Source organism: Apostichopus japonicus, chromosome 7 (assembly GCF_037975245.1).
Source record: "Apostichopus japonicus isolate 1M-3 chromosome 7, ASM3797524v1, whole genome shotgun sequence".
NCBI lineage: Eukaryota > Metazoa > Echinodermata > Holothuroidea > Aspidochirotida > Stichopodidae > Apostichopus > Apostichopus japonicus.
In genome coordinates this window covers 6,039,019-6,057,324 of record NC_092567.1, presented here as the reverse complement: position 1 = coordinate 6,057,324, position 18,306 = coordinate 6,039,019, and the positions used below count along the sequence as shown (strand labels likewise).

General features: G+C 37.2%; 2 protein-coding genes across 16 annotated transcripts in view; one reads left to right on the top strand and one right to left on the bottom strand.

Annotated features, from left to right (window-relative positions):
- The window catches only part of LOC139970080 (uncharacterized), a 496,120-nt gene that overhangs the window by 156,632 nt on the left and 321,182 nt on the right, over window positions 1-18,306 (top strand). For 6 of the 11 annotated variants that reach the window (XR_011793920.1, XR_011793919.1, XR_011793918.1 and 3 more), the window contains exons 1-3: window positions 3,123-5,093; window positions 6,699-6,846; window positions 8,661-8,765. The exons of 2 other annotated variants lie outside the window; for them this stretch is intronic. Coding sequence is in view for 2 of the 9 variants with exons in the window: in XM_071975723.1 (XP_071831824.1) it covers window positions 6,798-6,846; window positions 8,661-8,765 (154 nt within the window). In the remaining 7 variants the exon portion in view is untranslated. Of the gene's footprint in view, window positions 1-3,116; window positions 5,094-6,698; window positions 6,847-8,660; window positions 8,766-18,306 lie in introns of those variants that run through there. 3 more of the 11 variants (XR_011793921.1, XM_071975723.1, XM_071975722.1) reach the window with 1 other exon arrangement.
- LOC139970032 (uncharacterized) overlaps window positions 1-18,306 on the bottom strand; it is a 445,342-nt gene that overhangs the window by 396,957 nt on the left and 30,079 nt on the right. The window lies entirely within an intron of this gene.

Sequence of the window (18,306 nt, the reverse complement as noted above, 5' to 3'; positions counted from 1 at the left end):
GTTCTTGTAGAAAACGTAAACTTCCAATATACAATTAGTTGTGATTTTGTAGTTTTGTGAGATCCGTAACCGACGAGGTGGTTAGGCTATTTGCTATGCACTAAACTATGGTAGGATATTATTTTCTCCGTAATTTTGGAAATTCTAGAAAATACTTTTTCGCCGCTTAACACCAGATGTGTTCTTACGTTTTATTCATAATTGGGTGTACTAGAGCCTTGTTTACATGACATTAGTTGCATTTAGCACGATATGCCAGTTTCACGTGAATTTTTCGAAAGTTTTTTTGCTCGATCTTTCGTAAAATTTGAAAGGTGTACCAACTTACTTTTCGTACACAATTGGTTATTTCTCTACTGATTTTCAGAGTTTTTTTTACAGTCAAGTGCATACGTTGTGCATTGAGTATAAACTTATCGCGAATGCAAGAAAACGATGCGGGGATTTCCAGCAGACAAATGTTTTCTTGTGGGATTACTGAGTCAGTTGAATGGAATCCCGCACCTTAGAGGAAACACTGAACTGAAATTACATCATAATAAAGAAAACGTTTACTGCTTAAATACAAATATAAATTTGAAAGGATTAGATGCAGACTCGCCACGTTGTCGAACGGGGTAACAATAGGCGCTTCACGGGTCGCATACCGCTTGGTAATCCCTTCAATCGTACCGCCAATCTTAAAAATCTTTTGTATGGATGCGTGATAAAGTTTGCAATTGTTACGTGATTTTCGGCAAGCAAATGTTGCGGTCTCTTTCGGGAATAAAGTGATGTGAAGACGCGCCGTTGCGACTGCGTAATTGGCATTACAAAAACGGTTAAACTTATACGATGTACGGCGGACGTTTATCCGGCCGTTCGGTCGGTTAACCGGTTAACCGTTTAACCGTTACAGCCCTACTATGGATGCTTTTTGTTAGCTAGAATGAAGTAATTGTTTTCGAAGTTAAGGACCTTAGGCAGCAGCTCACCTAGAATGTTAATCGCTGGTCTTATTCTTCGCTTAATTTGAGATCCCTAAAGAAAAATCATTGTCCTGATTGTATATTATTCAATTCCTTTAGAGTTAAAATATGTTTTAACTTGGACTTTTCTGATATTCAGTCAACAACTAGGCTAACATCTCTATTATTTATGAGTTAGATTTGCTAAGCATGTCCTCTCGCTCAAAGTATAATTCTAGTTTTTCGCAGGTGATGTGTGAGATTTCTAACATAGCCTAACTTAATTACTACTCTAGCCTATAGCCTAATTAAGTTTGGCCTGGCCTTTGTACACATCCTAGCCTATGCCTCTATACCATACCGTCAAATCATCTCTCTGATCAATGATCACTGTCTTAACTATATTAACAGTGGTTCCTCTCCGTTAAATATTCCATCTTAATAACCACGCAACAAGTCAATGGTAACAAACAACTCCCACGAATATAATGCGTACTGTACTCTGCAGCTCCACTAATGTTACACTAAAACATTCGTTGTCAGTGATAGATACTAGAGGTGAACAGGTATTCAATAGCATATACAGGTGTTTTCCAGCTGTTCGCGGGTGATGTTTGAAATTTGTAGCAGACATTTTGGCGCCAATAGAAATAAATGTACGAGAGACGTAACGTTATACATACCTGGTGAAAACAGACAGTTTATAAACTGACGTCGATTGGGTATGTATTAAGGAAGGGGTCGAGGAAGTAAATAATACAACACAACCTATATCAAGTAGATCAAGCTATCATTGACATTTCTCCCTAAGCGGTAGGGTGTTAGTCCCCGTGCACCCCCACCCCCGGTTAAAATTTGGGCAAAAAAAGCATTTTATGTACTCATTCACCCACCCTATTATCTGTTAGTGGATGCATAAACAAACAATTAACACAACAGTTTGAATACCGTCGGGTTCAAATGATTTGAAGGAGTACATGTTTAATGAATATTAAAACCTACATGGAATAACATAAATTGAACACCCTTGTTCAGTCATACACATCTTGCAGACACATCGTGCAGACAAAACGTGTCTGTGTAAAGTTAAATTAAATTTGTTTTTACAAATAATCACTTGATCATCATGAAATTATTGGAATAAATGTAACTACACAACTATTTTTCATCCCTCTCCACCCAACCACCTTTGTAATTAATTCCATTCCAAGTCATAGCTGCATTATGCAGTTAAATCTTTGCACCAGCAAAGAGAGTGTAAGGCAATCAAACGATGTTTTGTCTTTTCACGTACCTCGTAATTGCTCAAATCTAAATACGACATTTCACCAATAGTTGTAATAGTCAATTCATGTAGTCATTTGTGACATGTCGAGTCCGTCGGGGGGGGGGGGGGGCATCCGCCCCCTGACTGTTTGGACGCTCCGCCACTGTTGGCCGGTAGTTCTCAGCGATAGTGTTGTCTCCTTTCTTGAAAATTTGGTTTTTAGCGGTTTTAAGAGCATCAGGGTACGTCCCAGAAGTGAAAACCAGATTGAAAATGTAACAGGGTATTGAGGCAATGGCGCGAGCAATGATGTGCGAAACATGTGTATGATGTCAGCATTTTTTACCTATTAACATCTTCTTTGGCATTCAAGAACCTGGAGACCACCTTTCTATAAGGGTATAGTATTGCTCACTAGCTTGTTTGATCAGTTAATACGCACTGGTTACAAGATAATGATAGGCTGTTTGTATTAGTATTTATTTGCATGTTAGGGATAATGGATATATAAAAAAAGAGTGACAACGGCAAAGTTTGCCCGAACAGTCGAACACACAGATTCAGTAGTAAACATTATGTGTGTTGTAGTCTTGTAGAGCAAGAATTATATTATTCGACGGTCGTTAACATGCGTTTTCAGTACAGTGCGAATACTGTAGACTTCTCGGCCTATGCGCTATGTCACGTCAGGTTTTCAGCAACTATAGCCTACTGCTGGTCCGCCGTCGAAGGGTCGTTCATGAGTGGTCATCATGGAGATTCGAGACCATTCAGACCAATGATATATTTTTTTTCGACACCCAAAATCCCAGTGGGGGGGGGGGCGACTGGGGGGGGGGGGCGACGAGCTTTCATGGGGGGCTCAGTGTCGCCCCCACGCCCCCCGTAGCTACGCCACTGATTGCTATTATTTGAATTGGAAGATTGTCAAGCATTTTTAAAAGCAAAAACATAAGCCGGAAAATTAAGCTTAGGATCTTTGAGACTTTATTAAAGAGTATTTTTTTTGTACAATTGCGAACTGTGGGGCACAACGAAGGATCTTGATCGCAAAATTGACACTTTTCAAAGGAGACTACATTGAAATATTCTCAACATTAGATGGACCAATAATAATTGGTTATCAAATGATGAGCTCTACAACAAAACCAACCAAACACCGTGGTCATTGATAGTCGCACATAGAAGATTGAGATTTTTCGGTCATGTAGCATGACTCCAAGAGGACGCTCCAGCAAAGGTTGCTTTAATTAAGAGAAGCACTGAGACATACTGCTAAACCAGTTGGAAGGCCCGTGACTACATTGCTTGGAAAAATAAAATCGCAATTCAAGGACATTAATATTAACAATTTCGAAAAAGCAATAAACCTTGCGCAAGATCGTGATACGTGGCGGAGGTTAATCACTGAGCATGTCGGATAGACGAGACTCAACGTACTACTACTACTAAGATTGATCATATATCTGAAAAAGAGGGGTATTTCCCTCGTGGGCAATGAAACGACTTGAACAAGTCTCATCTTCAAAATCTAAACAAACCAACGACACAGTGTAAAGCAGCGTTTGAAGAACGGTTGTATGGTTGTACTTCTCTGTTTGTTTAACGTGATTCCCTGAAGCTACAGTACTGGCTTACTAATATGAAGATATTGCAATATATTTCAGATGGTGATACTGAAAGAAACAGACTAAGTATATTGCAATTGCCAAAGAAGAAATGTATGTCGTGTTTTCCTTTCATATTGTTAGGCTATGTACCTACAAGGACAGGGACATCATAACGTTGAAGTTATGGCTTAGGTCTTCTTTAGTCATATAAGAAAAGTGCAGCCTAACGATGGCCTAGTCCAATGGTTTTAATGAAAACATTCAAAAGTCCGCAATGCCAGCATAAAGCGTGTCCTAGGATCAGCACAATGTAGGACTAGCTGAAATATGGTGATGCTAGCCTGTTAGTTGGTTACAAGTTGAAGGAGAGGGTTTCCTCCCTCAGAATACTCATCACATTAGTTTATTGAAGAAGTGTTCTACATTTGCGAGATCATCCAACTACTGTATCTGAAAGGTTTTATTCAAACTATGTAGTCATAAAAACCTACTCTTAAAGTACTCTGGAGTTGTTTCCTCTCCTGGTATATTGTAGATTTAAGTACTAACCTGCCAGTGAGTAAAGGTCAAATGAAGTGCAAGGTTTTCCAGAGATTGAGATTCAATATCCCATATCATATACAAACATTATTGTAGTTTGTCACCCATAATACTGCAATGCTTTACATCGCCCTTGCTGGTCAAAGACAACCCATTATTGGAACATATCCAGAATTTCCAGGGTTTGTGCTGGTAATGCTCAGTTCCTATTGATGTATCTTTAGCTTCAATATCACAAATCAATTATATGCACCTTTACATAATTTACTTAGTAAAAGTGTAGGGGTCTTTTACAACTAACATGTAAAGTTGATTGCCCACAAAGGCTGCTGTAGTGTCACGTTGCTATCTGAATGCAAAAGTTCCTAAGAACTTTCAAAAAGCTTCAGAAACCAAACACTAATACTGTATAATCACTAAATTAAATGATGGATCAAAGTGGAACTGCTACCATGGGTTTTTCTTTGTAAGTGAGTATACTTTTGTTTCTGAAGTCTAAAAATATCTGAATAACTAATTTGATTTCATGTTTAGTGTTTCACTTTTGATTTAGAAGTCACTGAGGCTCAATCTGACGGCTCCATGATGTAATAATTCAACCGTAGGAAGAAACCCTCTAGTGAATATGAAGACAGAGACTGTACTAGATAGAGGAGATCAGGACCTATGAACCTATCAAGCTTCTTCCAGTATCCTACACTTCTTGATGCAGAGAGTTCCATAGGAATGGTAAGAATGAAGTAAATCTGGTTTGTTGTGACTTGATTCACCAAACTGCTGGCTAGCAAGCATGGTTAAGGAATTTAAATTCCCCTGCCACTCTTTATCAATATCATGTCATGATAACATGTCTTCCTTGCATATTTGAGAGCTAACTACCATTTAACATAAACATATTCAAACATATACAAGCACTGGCATCTACAGTATTAGGGTAGTGAGCACTTGCCCCCCTCCCCCATAGGCTCCACTTGGTCTGCAAAATCACTATCAGAGAACATGAAATATCTGAAAAGTGAAAATGCCTCAGCTAAAGTCCCCAGGGACTCCCACCAGGGCTTAGATTTATACTTCATAGAAATTACTTTTTTCTCTCTAACATGTATTTACATGCTTTATACTTAGTACAAGAGGACATGAAGTAGAAGAGATGTTACAGAGCTCTTCTGAAGCCCCCAGCACCCGGCTAGGGCTCAGCTATATATTCCACAGAGTAAAATCAGATTAAGTATTTCTATTACTGACATGTCCTCATGTGCTCAAAATGCAGATTCCACTAACTATGTGAAAATACTGTACTAAAGATTTGGAGAGCTTTGCAGTACCCTTGTAAGTCCAGCCACTATAAACACTATAAACACAACTGGAAATACTTCCTACTAATCTGAGAATGTACAGCTGTGAATAAAGAATTGTCACTTATGCTTCTTTAATTTTTAAACATTGCTGATCCAGTCACTGCAGTTGGATTTAAGAAATCTAATTGGTCTCAAAACTGATCTTACTTCGGCGACTAAGTACGGTGGCTTAAAAAAATATATAAGTGTCCCCAAATTTCAAAATTTGGAATTTTCTTTCTCAATATTTGGAATTTTTATCTCAAGATTTTCACCTCAAAAGTCAAAATTTTGACTTTTTCATCTCTCAAAACTTTTAACTCAAAATTTTGAGGTTATAAGTGTCTTCATCTGCCAAATTTGTAGAAAGAACTAACAATATTGTATTGCTATTGACCAGTTGAACAGGGTACTTTATAAACCTTTGGTGATCTAAAATCTAGAAAGAGACCCCCCCCTGAGAGTGGTGTAACTAGGTCAATGTAGCCAATGCAATCTCCAGGGGCCTGGTGCCATTAAATAAAGAAAAATAATATGAAAACACATCCACCAAAGCTGACACACTAAATTAGATACAATTACAGTATCTCCTAATTAGTGGAAATTCAAAAGACATTCTGTCGTCAATACGAAAGAGAGGTGCGAAATTTCTCAGTCAAGCCCAAACCATGCATAGTTGGGTTCGTGTGAGGTTGGACTCTCCTTTGGGAGCTCATTTATATCACTGCACCACACCTTTATGTGCCACTTCCACTAAACAACGGACAACCCGGTTCAAGTTTGATGCTTAACTGGCTAATTGTTTTTACACTTAATACCTGGTTATTGGAAACTGAACTGTACTTTCCTTCCTCTGTATTTTTTTCTCTGTGATTGTCCATGTATACAGGGTAGTTAGCCAGAGACATTCACATATCTATTTCTGACTGACATTCTCAATGTCTCCTATAATTAGGACTTAAATCTCATTCACATCACTTTCTTTTCTCTTCATTAGGTTAATTATGAAGCGAGCTGTTCGGGGATCACCTATTCCCCCTGTAGTTACCAGTTCTCGATGGAAGTCACGTTCATACTGTGCTGACAAGGACAATGAATGTTTCATCATCTGATATTTCTTCCATGTGATGGTAATCACATTAATGGTTAGTATATTACAGTGATAGTAAGGTTTCAACAACCTCAGGTAGGTTTTTTGGATAGCATCTCACATCAAGGAATACTCTTTTACCTCCATTCACTCTGACTAAACGAATTTTGTAACAAGTTTTAACTCATCCACTCAGAATGCAAGTGACAGAATTAATCTCTAGTAAGGTCATTAAAATGATCGGATTCTTGCTGGATTAATCCAGTACCTGGTATGATTGTAATAAGCCATGACACAAGAGCTGCCTAAGCACCCTCTGGTACATTTTACTATTTGCCAAGCTTAAAAAAAATGCCTTCTGAGACTCAAATGAATAAATTCTTCTAGAACTCCTGACACTTCTAGAATGGTAAGACTGGAAGACAACTTGTTGGTTTGTATGAAAGCTGCTTGGTTACCTACAAATATGTATTCTGTTTAGTTATTTATTTTCTTCAGATTAAACCAAAAACTCGAATACCATTTTAAATATTCCATAGTGCTGTAGAAACATTAAAGAAGTCAACTCAGTCTGTATTGCTGAGCTTTGTGTTAGAGGTATTTGTAATGAACACTCCATCAAACAAAACAAAAACCTGGATTAATTTGGATAGGTAACACACAGGTCAAAAAACTATGGATATATTCTTGAACTTTTAATGTACTTTGTTTGTTATGATGTTTATTTACTGTAGTACAGTAGAGTTGACTATTTTACGCATTTGCTTAAATATTAGAAAATATGATTCAAAATGTAATGCAAATCACCTCCACCTTTGGTATTCATCTCAAGTATGTCTATCATATCAGCTGAAGATGATGGCTGGGTTTGCTTCTCACTTAATTCTCTGATATTTTTCTTCAAACTCCTGAAAAACTGTCGCACACCAGTTCTAAGATTCACAATCACATCTTGTGAGGCTAAAGAAGCATTATTCAAGTAAAGTGTACACAAAACCAGTAACATTGAGAGCCAGGCACAGTTCCATGCACAGTTGTATCACATATTTCACTGGGCACTTAGCTTAAAACTGTAGCCACCACCCAACCCCACCACCCTCCTCACACCAAGACTGCACAGAACAAAATGCTATATACAGTAATAACAGTATATATATCAAAATCAACTGATAGAAAAACATGTACTTTAACTCAATCAATGATAGAACAATGTCAGCATTTTTGAAATCCTACAAATTTATCAACATATAGACAGTACAGTGAACCATTGGTTCCTAAATTATGTGACCAGAATCCTTCATCATATTTTCTTCAGGCTTGATTCTATTTTCAGGGCTGTATCATTATAAGTCTTGTTTCTCAATAGAATATAACCCAGATTGTAGATTGCTAGTGGTATTACTTAAACTTTGACTGAATATTCAATGTGTCACCAGAAACTACTTTTTAAGTCTTTGTTTATCCTAAGATAAATTATACTATTCTTTATCACATATTTCACTTAGTTTGTATTGAAGATTCAATGCTTGCCTCAATTTCAGATTAATGATTGTTTATATTTCAATTAGTTTGGTATTAGTTGAGCTGTATATTCACTGTGGGAAGCATTATGAAACCTTGAACTCATCTTGTACAGTCTATAGATTTGTTTTCTAGTTACATTATTTTCTTTACATTGTTATTATAATTACAACTGAGTAATTATTTTGAAACTACAGTAGCATACCATATGTTTATAGTAGCTGTGTTCTGTGTTTGACAATGTTACATGGTAGAATGCAGCTACTTGCAGACCGGGTGATGTCAATTTACATGAATAATAACATTATAACTGATTGCCAAATGCATTTTGTTTTTTCTCATCATCAGGTAAACTGGAATTATTCAGTCCTGAGATAGACCGTTTTAGGGATTTACCAGTTTCATATCCGGGTTACAGCTCTTGGAAGAATATGTACAGTTTACATGAGCAGGGTAATGATTGCATGGTCCACTACCTGATTCTTACCACATCCACCCATCCCCCTCCTCCATGAGAATACACTTGTTTAACTGGATATTTTTACTCCATGACATATCAGATGATCCCTCAAGGAAAATTTCCACATCGGAAAGTCTATCATCCAGCACCCCCCCCCCCCACCAAGCCCCATCAGTTCCAATTACTGCAAACCAAGACATAACATATGAACAATCTAGTTAGAATACTGCTAAAGGTTGTGTCTTAAACTCAGGGATTCTGTGAGACCTCTTTTGTTCAGTATTTCTCTAAATTGTAGCATCATCTCTACAAATTGTACCATTCTGATGCCAAGTACATCTCCATTGTTTCATAATGTAACAGCTTCATTCCTGTGTGAGCATATAATGCTAATGAAGGCTTCATGTTCACACTGTCTCCAGGTTGATTGGATATTATGTAATTTATGACAAGGTCCTTCCATCCCATCATACTGTATTAAATAGTTGTCATGGATAATGATAGGTATTGAATATTGCACTATGACAAGCAACTGTGTATGATTCTATCACAGAAGATCGTACAACACAATATGACAAGTTCTTGTAGGATCCAGCATGTTTTGTCATCTGAAATCCTTAATGCAGTTGTATTATTTTTATGTTCTTAAAGTTAGTCTGTAATTGAGTAATTATGTTATAAGAGTATGTTTGGGTTGGGGGGAGGGGGTGCATCAGGTTGCTATCTATTGGCAAAGTTAGAAATTAAGTTACTGGGAAAGTTGTGAAAGCAAAAACAACAACATTTATGTAATAGAGCAGCTTCTGCTTCACACTTATATACCAATAGTTTGACAAAAGCAATCTAGACCAGTAATTAGGCCTAACTTTGCTTGACTTCAAAGTAACAGAATTACAAATTTGGTGTTCATACAAAGATGAACAACTTCATTGGCCTGCTGCATCAAACAACGTTGAAAGTACCAATTAGAATGTGTGCTGATCAAGTTAGTCCAATTCATAGGATTGCAAACATGTTACCAAGTTTTGCCTTTTGTTTTCTTTATGGATAAATTTCCAAAAATTATTCAACTTTAAAATAAAAGCGCCTTGCAATAAAATGAATGAACTTGCAATTATTGAGTCATTTTAGCATAAGCTTGTGTATCTGTGAGCAGTGGAATAACTGTTGAGTAAATATTAAAAAGGCAAACTTAAAAACATGGGATTTTATCGTTTGCATTAAACATCTAGTTCAGATATGTTTCTTATTGTCTTTGTCTTTATCTCCTCATTAGGTAAATGTGGATTAATCTTTCTTGAGGCGATCTTTGGGGGTCACATGATGTGGATCTTGCACAGAATGGTTTACAATATGCTGATGGTAATGATTAGTGTATAATTAGTGTATAGCAGGACTGATATGCTGGGTGTTATTTAAAATTAGATTTGATTCTGGGTAGAAAGTGATTTTGTTACTGCCTAAATCCTGGAGGAACAGCAATTGTTTTGAATCTTGCTTGATCAGCAAATTCCCTAAGGGCCAGAGGGGAAGATAAAGGCCTCAACATACAGTACATACACCATACTGTATGTTAGACACTGCATGCCATACATTGTATTGCATACCAATGTGTAAAACTACACAAAGAGGTGTATGTGTTTAATATCCAGGTCCATTTCTTTGTTTTGTGTATTCATCATAAATGAAGGAACAAAATATTCAGATGACTTGATCCCTTCTAATTTATCAGTTTGTCATACTGTAGTGTTGGGTGGCAGGTAAGCGTAGTACTCGGTCTTAATAGTGCAGCCAGACTCCTCTGTATTGTCAGCCTAATTGCCGAAAATAATAGGCAGTAAAATGTATGGCAGGCTCATAAACAATAAATTTAATTCATAAGTGCATGTCCCCTAACAATTAAATAGAGTCACTGCACACAAAATGAGACCCATACACACACTAAGTTAGAACCAAACCCACACTAAGTTAGAACCATGTAGAATGACTAACAGGAAACATTTCTCTGTTTCCATCCTAACCTTTCTTACCCTTCCCTTCTCAGTACATCTAAAACCCAAGAAAATTGATGTCAAATTTAAATCTGAAGATAATTTAGGTTTTATGTCATTTGTCAATGAGCTATATACTTAGGGATTACAAATGGAAGTCTTTAGTGGGTTTACTGTAATGTGTGGATATGTTGTTTTCAGTCAGTAATACAAAACATGCATGAACCTTCTGGACCATATACATGTCCTCAGAGTAAAAATCAAAGTAATTCAGAATTCAATTCTTAGCCATTGGTCAACAGTGTTGAAGGATTCTCGTAATGTGTTCTGCTTAAGATGTACATTATTTGCACTTTAGTTATTATACTGGCCGTTTAAGAGATATTTCCAGGAAACTCCAGCACATGTGCTTTCTACATATATTTTCTGTTGCAGTCCTATGGAAGATAGCTCACAAATTTGTTAGAAATATTCCAGCAATTTTCCAAACATGTCTTTTATTGGGGGGGGGGGGGGGGGGGCTTCACAACTCTTAGGACGTAACATGGAGTTGATCAGTTACCACTTCAAGTGTTGTAAATAACTGACTGTATTGATTACCTCAGATGCAAAACATATTCTTAAATAGCAGTTTTAAGATAAAGGCAAAGGTGCTTTGAATAATGATATTAGTCCTGTGCTGTTAGCTATGTCAGTCCAACAAACCCAAAGATAAAAACAGAAATATAAAACAAAATATATGCTGCCCTGAGAATACAGCTCTATAAAATATTCATATATGCTTATTAATAAGACACAAGGAAAGACGTTGATGTCTGTTACAAAAATGATCACAGACCTGATGAATTTTCACATTGATAAATTTAGTGAATGGAAAGTTGAGTTATTTTGTATTTTCTCTTTCACCTCCAGGTGATACCATTTTCAACATTTCTTTGGTACATTTCCTCCAAGAAAATGAAAGAAAAAAGCAAGTGGGAACACATCACTGATGACATAACTTCCTTTGTGGCGGAGATTTTGGTGAGTCTTTACATACTAATTTCTCAACACTCAGTTTGTGAAATTGTTATGAGTTGTGCTGCATACTTGTGATCAAATCTACAGGCCATATGTATGTAAGGACATCTTGCCGAACTAGTTCTATAAATAACATCAAATGCTTTTTTTTATGATTCCATTTGTTTCATTGTGTAGAACTAACAAAATGTACTAAAAACAATGACTAGTATTTGTATCTGCAAAGAGGTACACAGTATACCTTCATGTAGCCATGTACCACATTTTAATGGCAGATGCATAGGTTATCTACTACTTGAAATCGGTTTGCAGGACTAGGAGAATGGGACCCCTTCTCAACCCCCATTTTAAAATAGGATTTCAAAGGGGGGGGGGGGTAACAAATCCCAACTGACTTAGGTAGGTCCTGCACTATTATGGAAAGACCAGAGAATTTAAAAATGGCGGAGGTGTGGTCGTTGGCTTGTTGAAGGCAAATCTCAGTAGCCCCGTCCCTGAATTCTTTTTGAAAATTGATAATTGATGTTAACTGGTGCACCCCGAGGCATAATTAGACCACCAATTAGGTCTAAAATTGGCTCCATACATAATGCAGTTTTGCCTATGAACAATGTTTTGTAAAGTCGTAAGGTGGGGATTGGAGCGGGCCGGGAGGGGTTTACACTCGTAGCAGTGGCCTTCTTCTCAGCTGAATAGAACATTGCCCCCTCCCACCCCTCCCCGACTTTTATCCAAGTGTATAATTTAGAAATTTTCTGATTAATGTTGAAATACCAACATACTTTCATCTCGTCATTTCAAACGTCTTTAGGAGAAGTCACACCTAACAATGTCAACAGTAATAATTCTCGTATTGTATAGCATGTCATCGGGAAGCGATTAGAGGGGTGGGCATAGGGTTGTGAGTCGCACGTTTTCATGCAGATGGGAACAATCTCAAGAAGTGATGGGTGCGTCAGCCCCCGCCCCGGCAATGATACGCCTTTGGGTCAACTACATGATATTCACAGGAAATGTGCTCAATTCTCAAATCTCATGCGAAATTTATTTTTAGATTAATTGTAGGAGTTACGGTACTAGATTTGGGGTAACAATTAGCAATCAGGTTGGAGTGTATTACATTTTATCTGTGGATGGCAATGTTGCATCGAAGAACACATGAATAGTGCAGTTCGCATATAGATCCTGGTCTAATACCGAAATGCGCCATGTTCCCCAACGACTCGGCCGAGTTCGTGACCAGCCAAAGTTTTTTTTCATGGCACAATTGTACAACTGTTTAAGGCATCCATACACACACGTGGGTTATGATATACCATATAGAGTATATATACATTAGTGAGAGAGGGAAAATGGAAACGTCAAATATGGAGTTGTCGGTGTAAGGGGTAGGCCGAGGCGCATGCCCGTTCCGAAATCTCCGATATGCCACTGGCTACCCTGTGTATATAATATGGATCAGCGCTGTAATTATGTCACTGTTCCTCTTTCTCTTCCCGGTGTCTTTGGCGTTTTTCTTTTGTTCCCTCCTTTTCTCCTTTTTCTCTCTTTTTCCCCCTCTTTTTTTCCTTTTTTCTTCTCTCTTTGTTTGCTTCCTCTCTTTCTTATCCGGGGGGCGCGCGCCCCCAACGCCCCCCCCCCCTGGATACGCGCCTGCACAAGTTTAATAAACACAAGTTGTCACTTGTTTGTAAATGCGGCGTACCGAATGTGTGCAGTTCGCATGTAGGCTACTTGTGTACGACAAAAAAAACAGTTAAGTTCTATGCCGGCACACACTTTACCTGCGTCCTCTTCGATGCAAGGTGAATATCACGTCTTAAACTACGATTTAAGAAACGGCTGTTTCAAACATCTCACTAATTCTTTCGGCGACTTTAACCCCTATTCATTGAGCACAATAGCATAACCTGCGTATAAACTCGTACAGGGATTATACGAGGTGTCTACGCGGCAATTTGTTTGTCAACGATTTTATACGCGATTGTACTTGTTTATACGATCCTGTGCGCGTACACATGTCCAGTTATATATGAGCGGTACTGTAGACTATTTATGTAGGAGTATTTATATAATTTCAGTTGAAAATGACCAACCTCCCTATTTTCCCTTATTCTCCCGGTTTTTGGCCCTGAAAAATGTTATTCTCCATATTTTGGGGTCAAACAGATTAGGTCTGTATGCATCTATCAAGCTTCTTTCAGTATCCTACACTTCTTGATGCACAGAGTTACATAGGAATGGTAAGAATTAAGTTAATCTGGTTGTTGTGACTTTATTCACCAAACATATGGCTAGCAGGCATGGTTAAGGAATTTAAATTCCCCTGCCACTCTTTATCAATATCATGTCATGATAACATTTCTTCCTTGCATATTTGAGAGCTAAATACTGTTTAAAATAAACACATTTAGAGGGCATTAAAACATGTATGCACTGGCATCCATAAGGGTGGTTATAACTTTCCCCCTCCCCCCCCCATTGGCTTCACTTGGGCTGCAAAATCACTATCAAAGAACATTAAATATCTGAAAAGTAAAAATGCCTCAGCTAAAGTCCCCAGGGACTCCCATCAGGGCCTAGATTTATACTTCATAGAAATTACATTTTTCTCTCTAACATGTATTTACATGTTTTAAACTTAGTAGAAGAAGACAGGAAGTAGAAGAGATGTTACAGAGCTATTCTGAAGCACCCGGCTAGGGCTCAGATATTTATATATATTCCACAGTGTAAAATCAGATGAAGTATTTCTTTTACTGACATGTCCTCATGTGCTCAAAATTGCTAGCAGATTCCAGAAACTAGGTGAAAATACTGAAGATTTGGAGAGCTTTGCAGTACCCTTGTAAGTCCAGCCCTATAAACAGAGAACACAATTGGAAATACTTCCTACTAATCTGAGAATGTACAGCTGTGAATAAAGAATTGTCACTTATGCTTGTTTAATTTTTAAACATTGCTGAGCCAGTCACTGCAGTTGGATTTAAGAAATCTAATTGGTCTCAAGACTGATCTTACTTCGGCGACTAAGTACGGTAGCTTAAGAAAATATATAAGTGTCCCCAAATTTCAAAATTTGGAATTTGCTTTCTCAATATTTGGAATTTTTATCTCAAGATTTTCACCTCAAAAGTCAAAATTTTGACTTTTTCATCTCTCAAAACTTTTAACTCAAAATTTTGAGGTTATAAGTGTCTTCATCTGCCAAATTTGTAGAAAGAACTAACCATATTGTATGGCTATTGACCAGCTGAACAGGGTACTTTATAAACCTTTGGTGATCTAAAATCTAGAAAGAGACCCCCCTTCCCCCCGAGAATGGTGTAACTAGGTCAATGTAGCCAATGCAGTCTCGAGGGCCTGGTGCCATTAAATAAAGAAAAATAATATGAAAACACATCCACCAAAGCTGACACACTAAATTAGATACAATTACAGTATCTCCTAATGAGTGGAAATTCAAAAGACATTCTGTCCTCAATACGAAAGAGAGGTGCGAAATCTCACAAATTTCTCAGTCAAGCCCAAACCATGCATGGTTGGGTTCGTGTGAGGTTGGACTCTCCTTTGGGAGCTCATTTATATCACTGCACCACACCTTTATGTGCCACTTCCACTAAACAACGGACAACCCGGTTCAAGTTTGATGCTTAACTGGCTAATTGTTTTTACACTTAATACCTGGTTATTGGAAACTGAACTGTACTTTCCTTCCTCTGTATTTTTTTCTCTGTGATTGTTCATGTATACATGGTAGTTAGCCAGAGACTATTTCTGACTGACATTCTCAATGTCTCCTATAATTAGGACTTAACTCTCATTCACATCACTTTCTTTTCTCTTCATTAGGTTAATTATGAAGCGAGCTGTTAGGGGATCACCTATTCCACCTGTAGTTACCAGTTTTTGATGGAAGTCACGTTCATACTGTGCTGACAAGGACAATGAATGGTTCATCATCTGATATTTCCTCCATGTGATGGTAATCACATTAATGGTAAGTGTTGAACAGTATTGATAACGTTTCAAAGATGTGTGGTAGATTTTATGGATAGCGTCGCAGATCGAGGAATACTCTTTTATCTCCATTCACTCTCACTAAAATAATGTATATAAAGTTTTAACTCATCTTCTCAAAATACAACTGACAGGATTACGCCCTAGTAAGGACATTAAAACGATCGGATTCTTGCTGGATTAATCCAGTACTTGGTATGTTTGTAATGACCTTGCTACAGTATGACACAATAGCTACCTCAACACCCTCTGGTACATTTTACCATTTGCCAAACTGAAATAAAAATTGCCTTCTAGGCTCATATGAATAAAGTCTTCTAGAACTCCTGACACTCCCAGAATTGTAAAACTGGAAGACAACTTGTTGGTTTATATGAAAGTAGCTTGGGTTACCTACAAATACGTCTTCTGTGTAGGTATTTATTTTCTTCAGATTAAAATAAAAAAAACTTGAAATACCATTTTAGATATTCCATAATGCTGTAGAAACATTAAAGAAGTCAACTAAGTCTGTATTGCTGAGCTTTGTGTTAGAAGTATTTGTAATGAACTCTCCATCAAACAAGAACACCTTGATTAATTTAGGTAGGTCACACATATGTCACACAACTATGGATATAATCTTGAAATTTAATGTGTTATGTTTGTTATGATATTTATTGACTGTAGTACAGTAGAGATTACTGTTTTTAGCATTTGCTTAAATATTGGAAATAGGATTTGAAATATAAAATTGGACAGTAGAATGCAAATCAACTCCACCTTTATTATTTATCTCAAAGATGTCTATCATATCAGCTGAAGATTATGGTTGGGTTTGTATCTCCTTTCCTACTTCTTTGTTAATTTTAGCCAAACTCCTGATAAACTGTCGCACACCAGTTCTAAGATTCACAATCACATCTTGTGAGGCTAAAGAAGCATCATTCAAATAAGGTGTACGCAAAATCAGTAACATAGAGAGCCAGGCACAGTTCCATGCACAGTTGTGTCACCAGATCCACTTTTTTTAAGTCTTTGTTTATCCAAAGTTAAAAGTATATCATTCTTTATCACATATTTCACTGGGCACATAGCTGACGTACAACTGTAGCCTCCACCCAACCCTCACCCTCTCACAACAGGACTGCACCAAACAACATGTTATGAAATAACAACTATATGTCAAAGTCTGCAGATAGAAAAATATGTACTTTAACTCAATCAATTATAGTACAATGTCATCATTTCCGAAATCCTACAAATTCATCAACCTCTAGACAGTACAGTGAACCAATGGTTCCTAAACTATGTGACCGAAACAGTCATCATGTTTTCTTCAGGCTCCATCTGTTTTCAGGGTTACATTGTTATTACTTGTGTTTCTCAATTGAATATAAACCAGACTGGATTGCTAGTGGTATTGCTTAAAGTTTGTATTGAAGATTCAATGCTTGTCTCAATTTAAAATTAATGTTTCTTTATATTTCAATTAGTTTGGTATTAGGTTAGCTGTATATACAATGTGGGAAGCATTATGAGACCTTGAACACATCTTGTACAGTCTAAAGATTTGTATTCTAGTTGCATTAGTTTCTGTACATTGTTATTATAATTATAACTGAGTAATTTATTTTGAAACTACAGTAGCATACCATACTGTATGTTTATAGTAGCTGTGTTCTGTGTTTGACAATGTTACATGGTAGAATGAAGCTACTTGCAGACCGGGTGATGTCAATTTACATAAATAATAACATTATAACTGATGACCAAATGCATTTTGTTTTTTCTCATTATCAGGTAAACTGGAAATATTCAGTCCTGAGATCAGCCTGTTTAGGGATTTACCAGTTTCATATCCGGATTACAGCTCTTGGAAGACATTCGTACAGTTTACATTATCAGGGTAATGATTGTATGGTCCACCACCTGATTCTTACCCCTTCCACCCATCCCCCTCCTCCATGAGAATGCAAGTTTTTTATTGGATATATTTACTCCATGACATATCAGATGATCCCTCAAGGGAAATTTCCTCACCGAAAAGTCTATCATCCAGGACCCCCCAACCCCCAATCACTGCAAAACAAGACCTAAAATATGAACAATCTAGTTAGAACACTGCTAAAAGTTGTGTCTTAGGGATTCTGTGAGACCTCTTTTGTTCAGTGCTTCCCTAATTGTAGCATCATCTCTACAAATTGTACCATAATTGTAGTTTTCAAGAGGATGAAATTCTGATGCCAAGGACATCTCTAATCTTTCAAATCTGACCAATTTTAATGGTCATTAGACATCCATTGTTTCATAATGTAACAGCTTCATTCCTGTGTGATGATACAATGCTAATGAAGGCTTTCTATTGTCACTCTCTCCAGGTTGAGTGGATATTATGTAATTTATGGCAAGGTCCACCTATCCCATCATATTAAATAGTTGTCAAGGATGATGATAGGTATTGAGTATTGCACTATGTCTAGCAACAGTTTACGATTCTATCACAGAAGATCATACAACACAA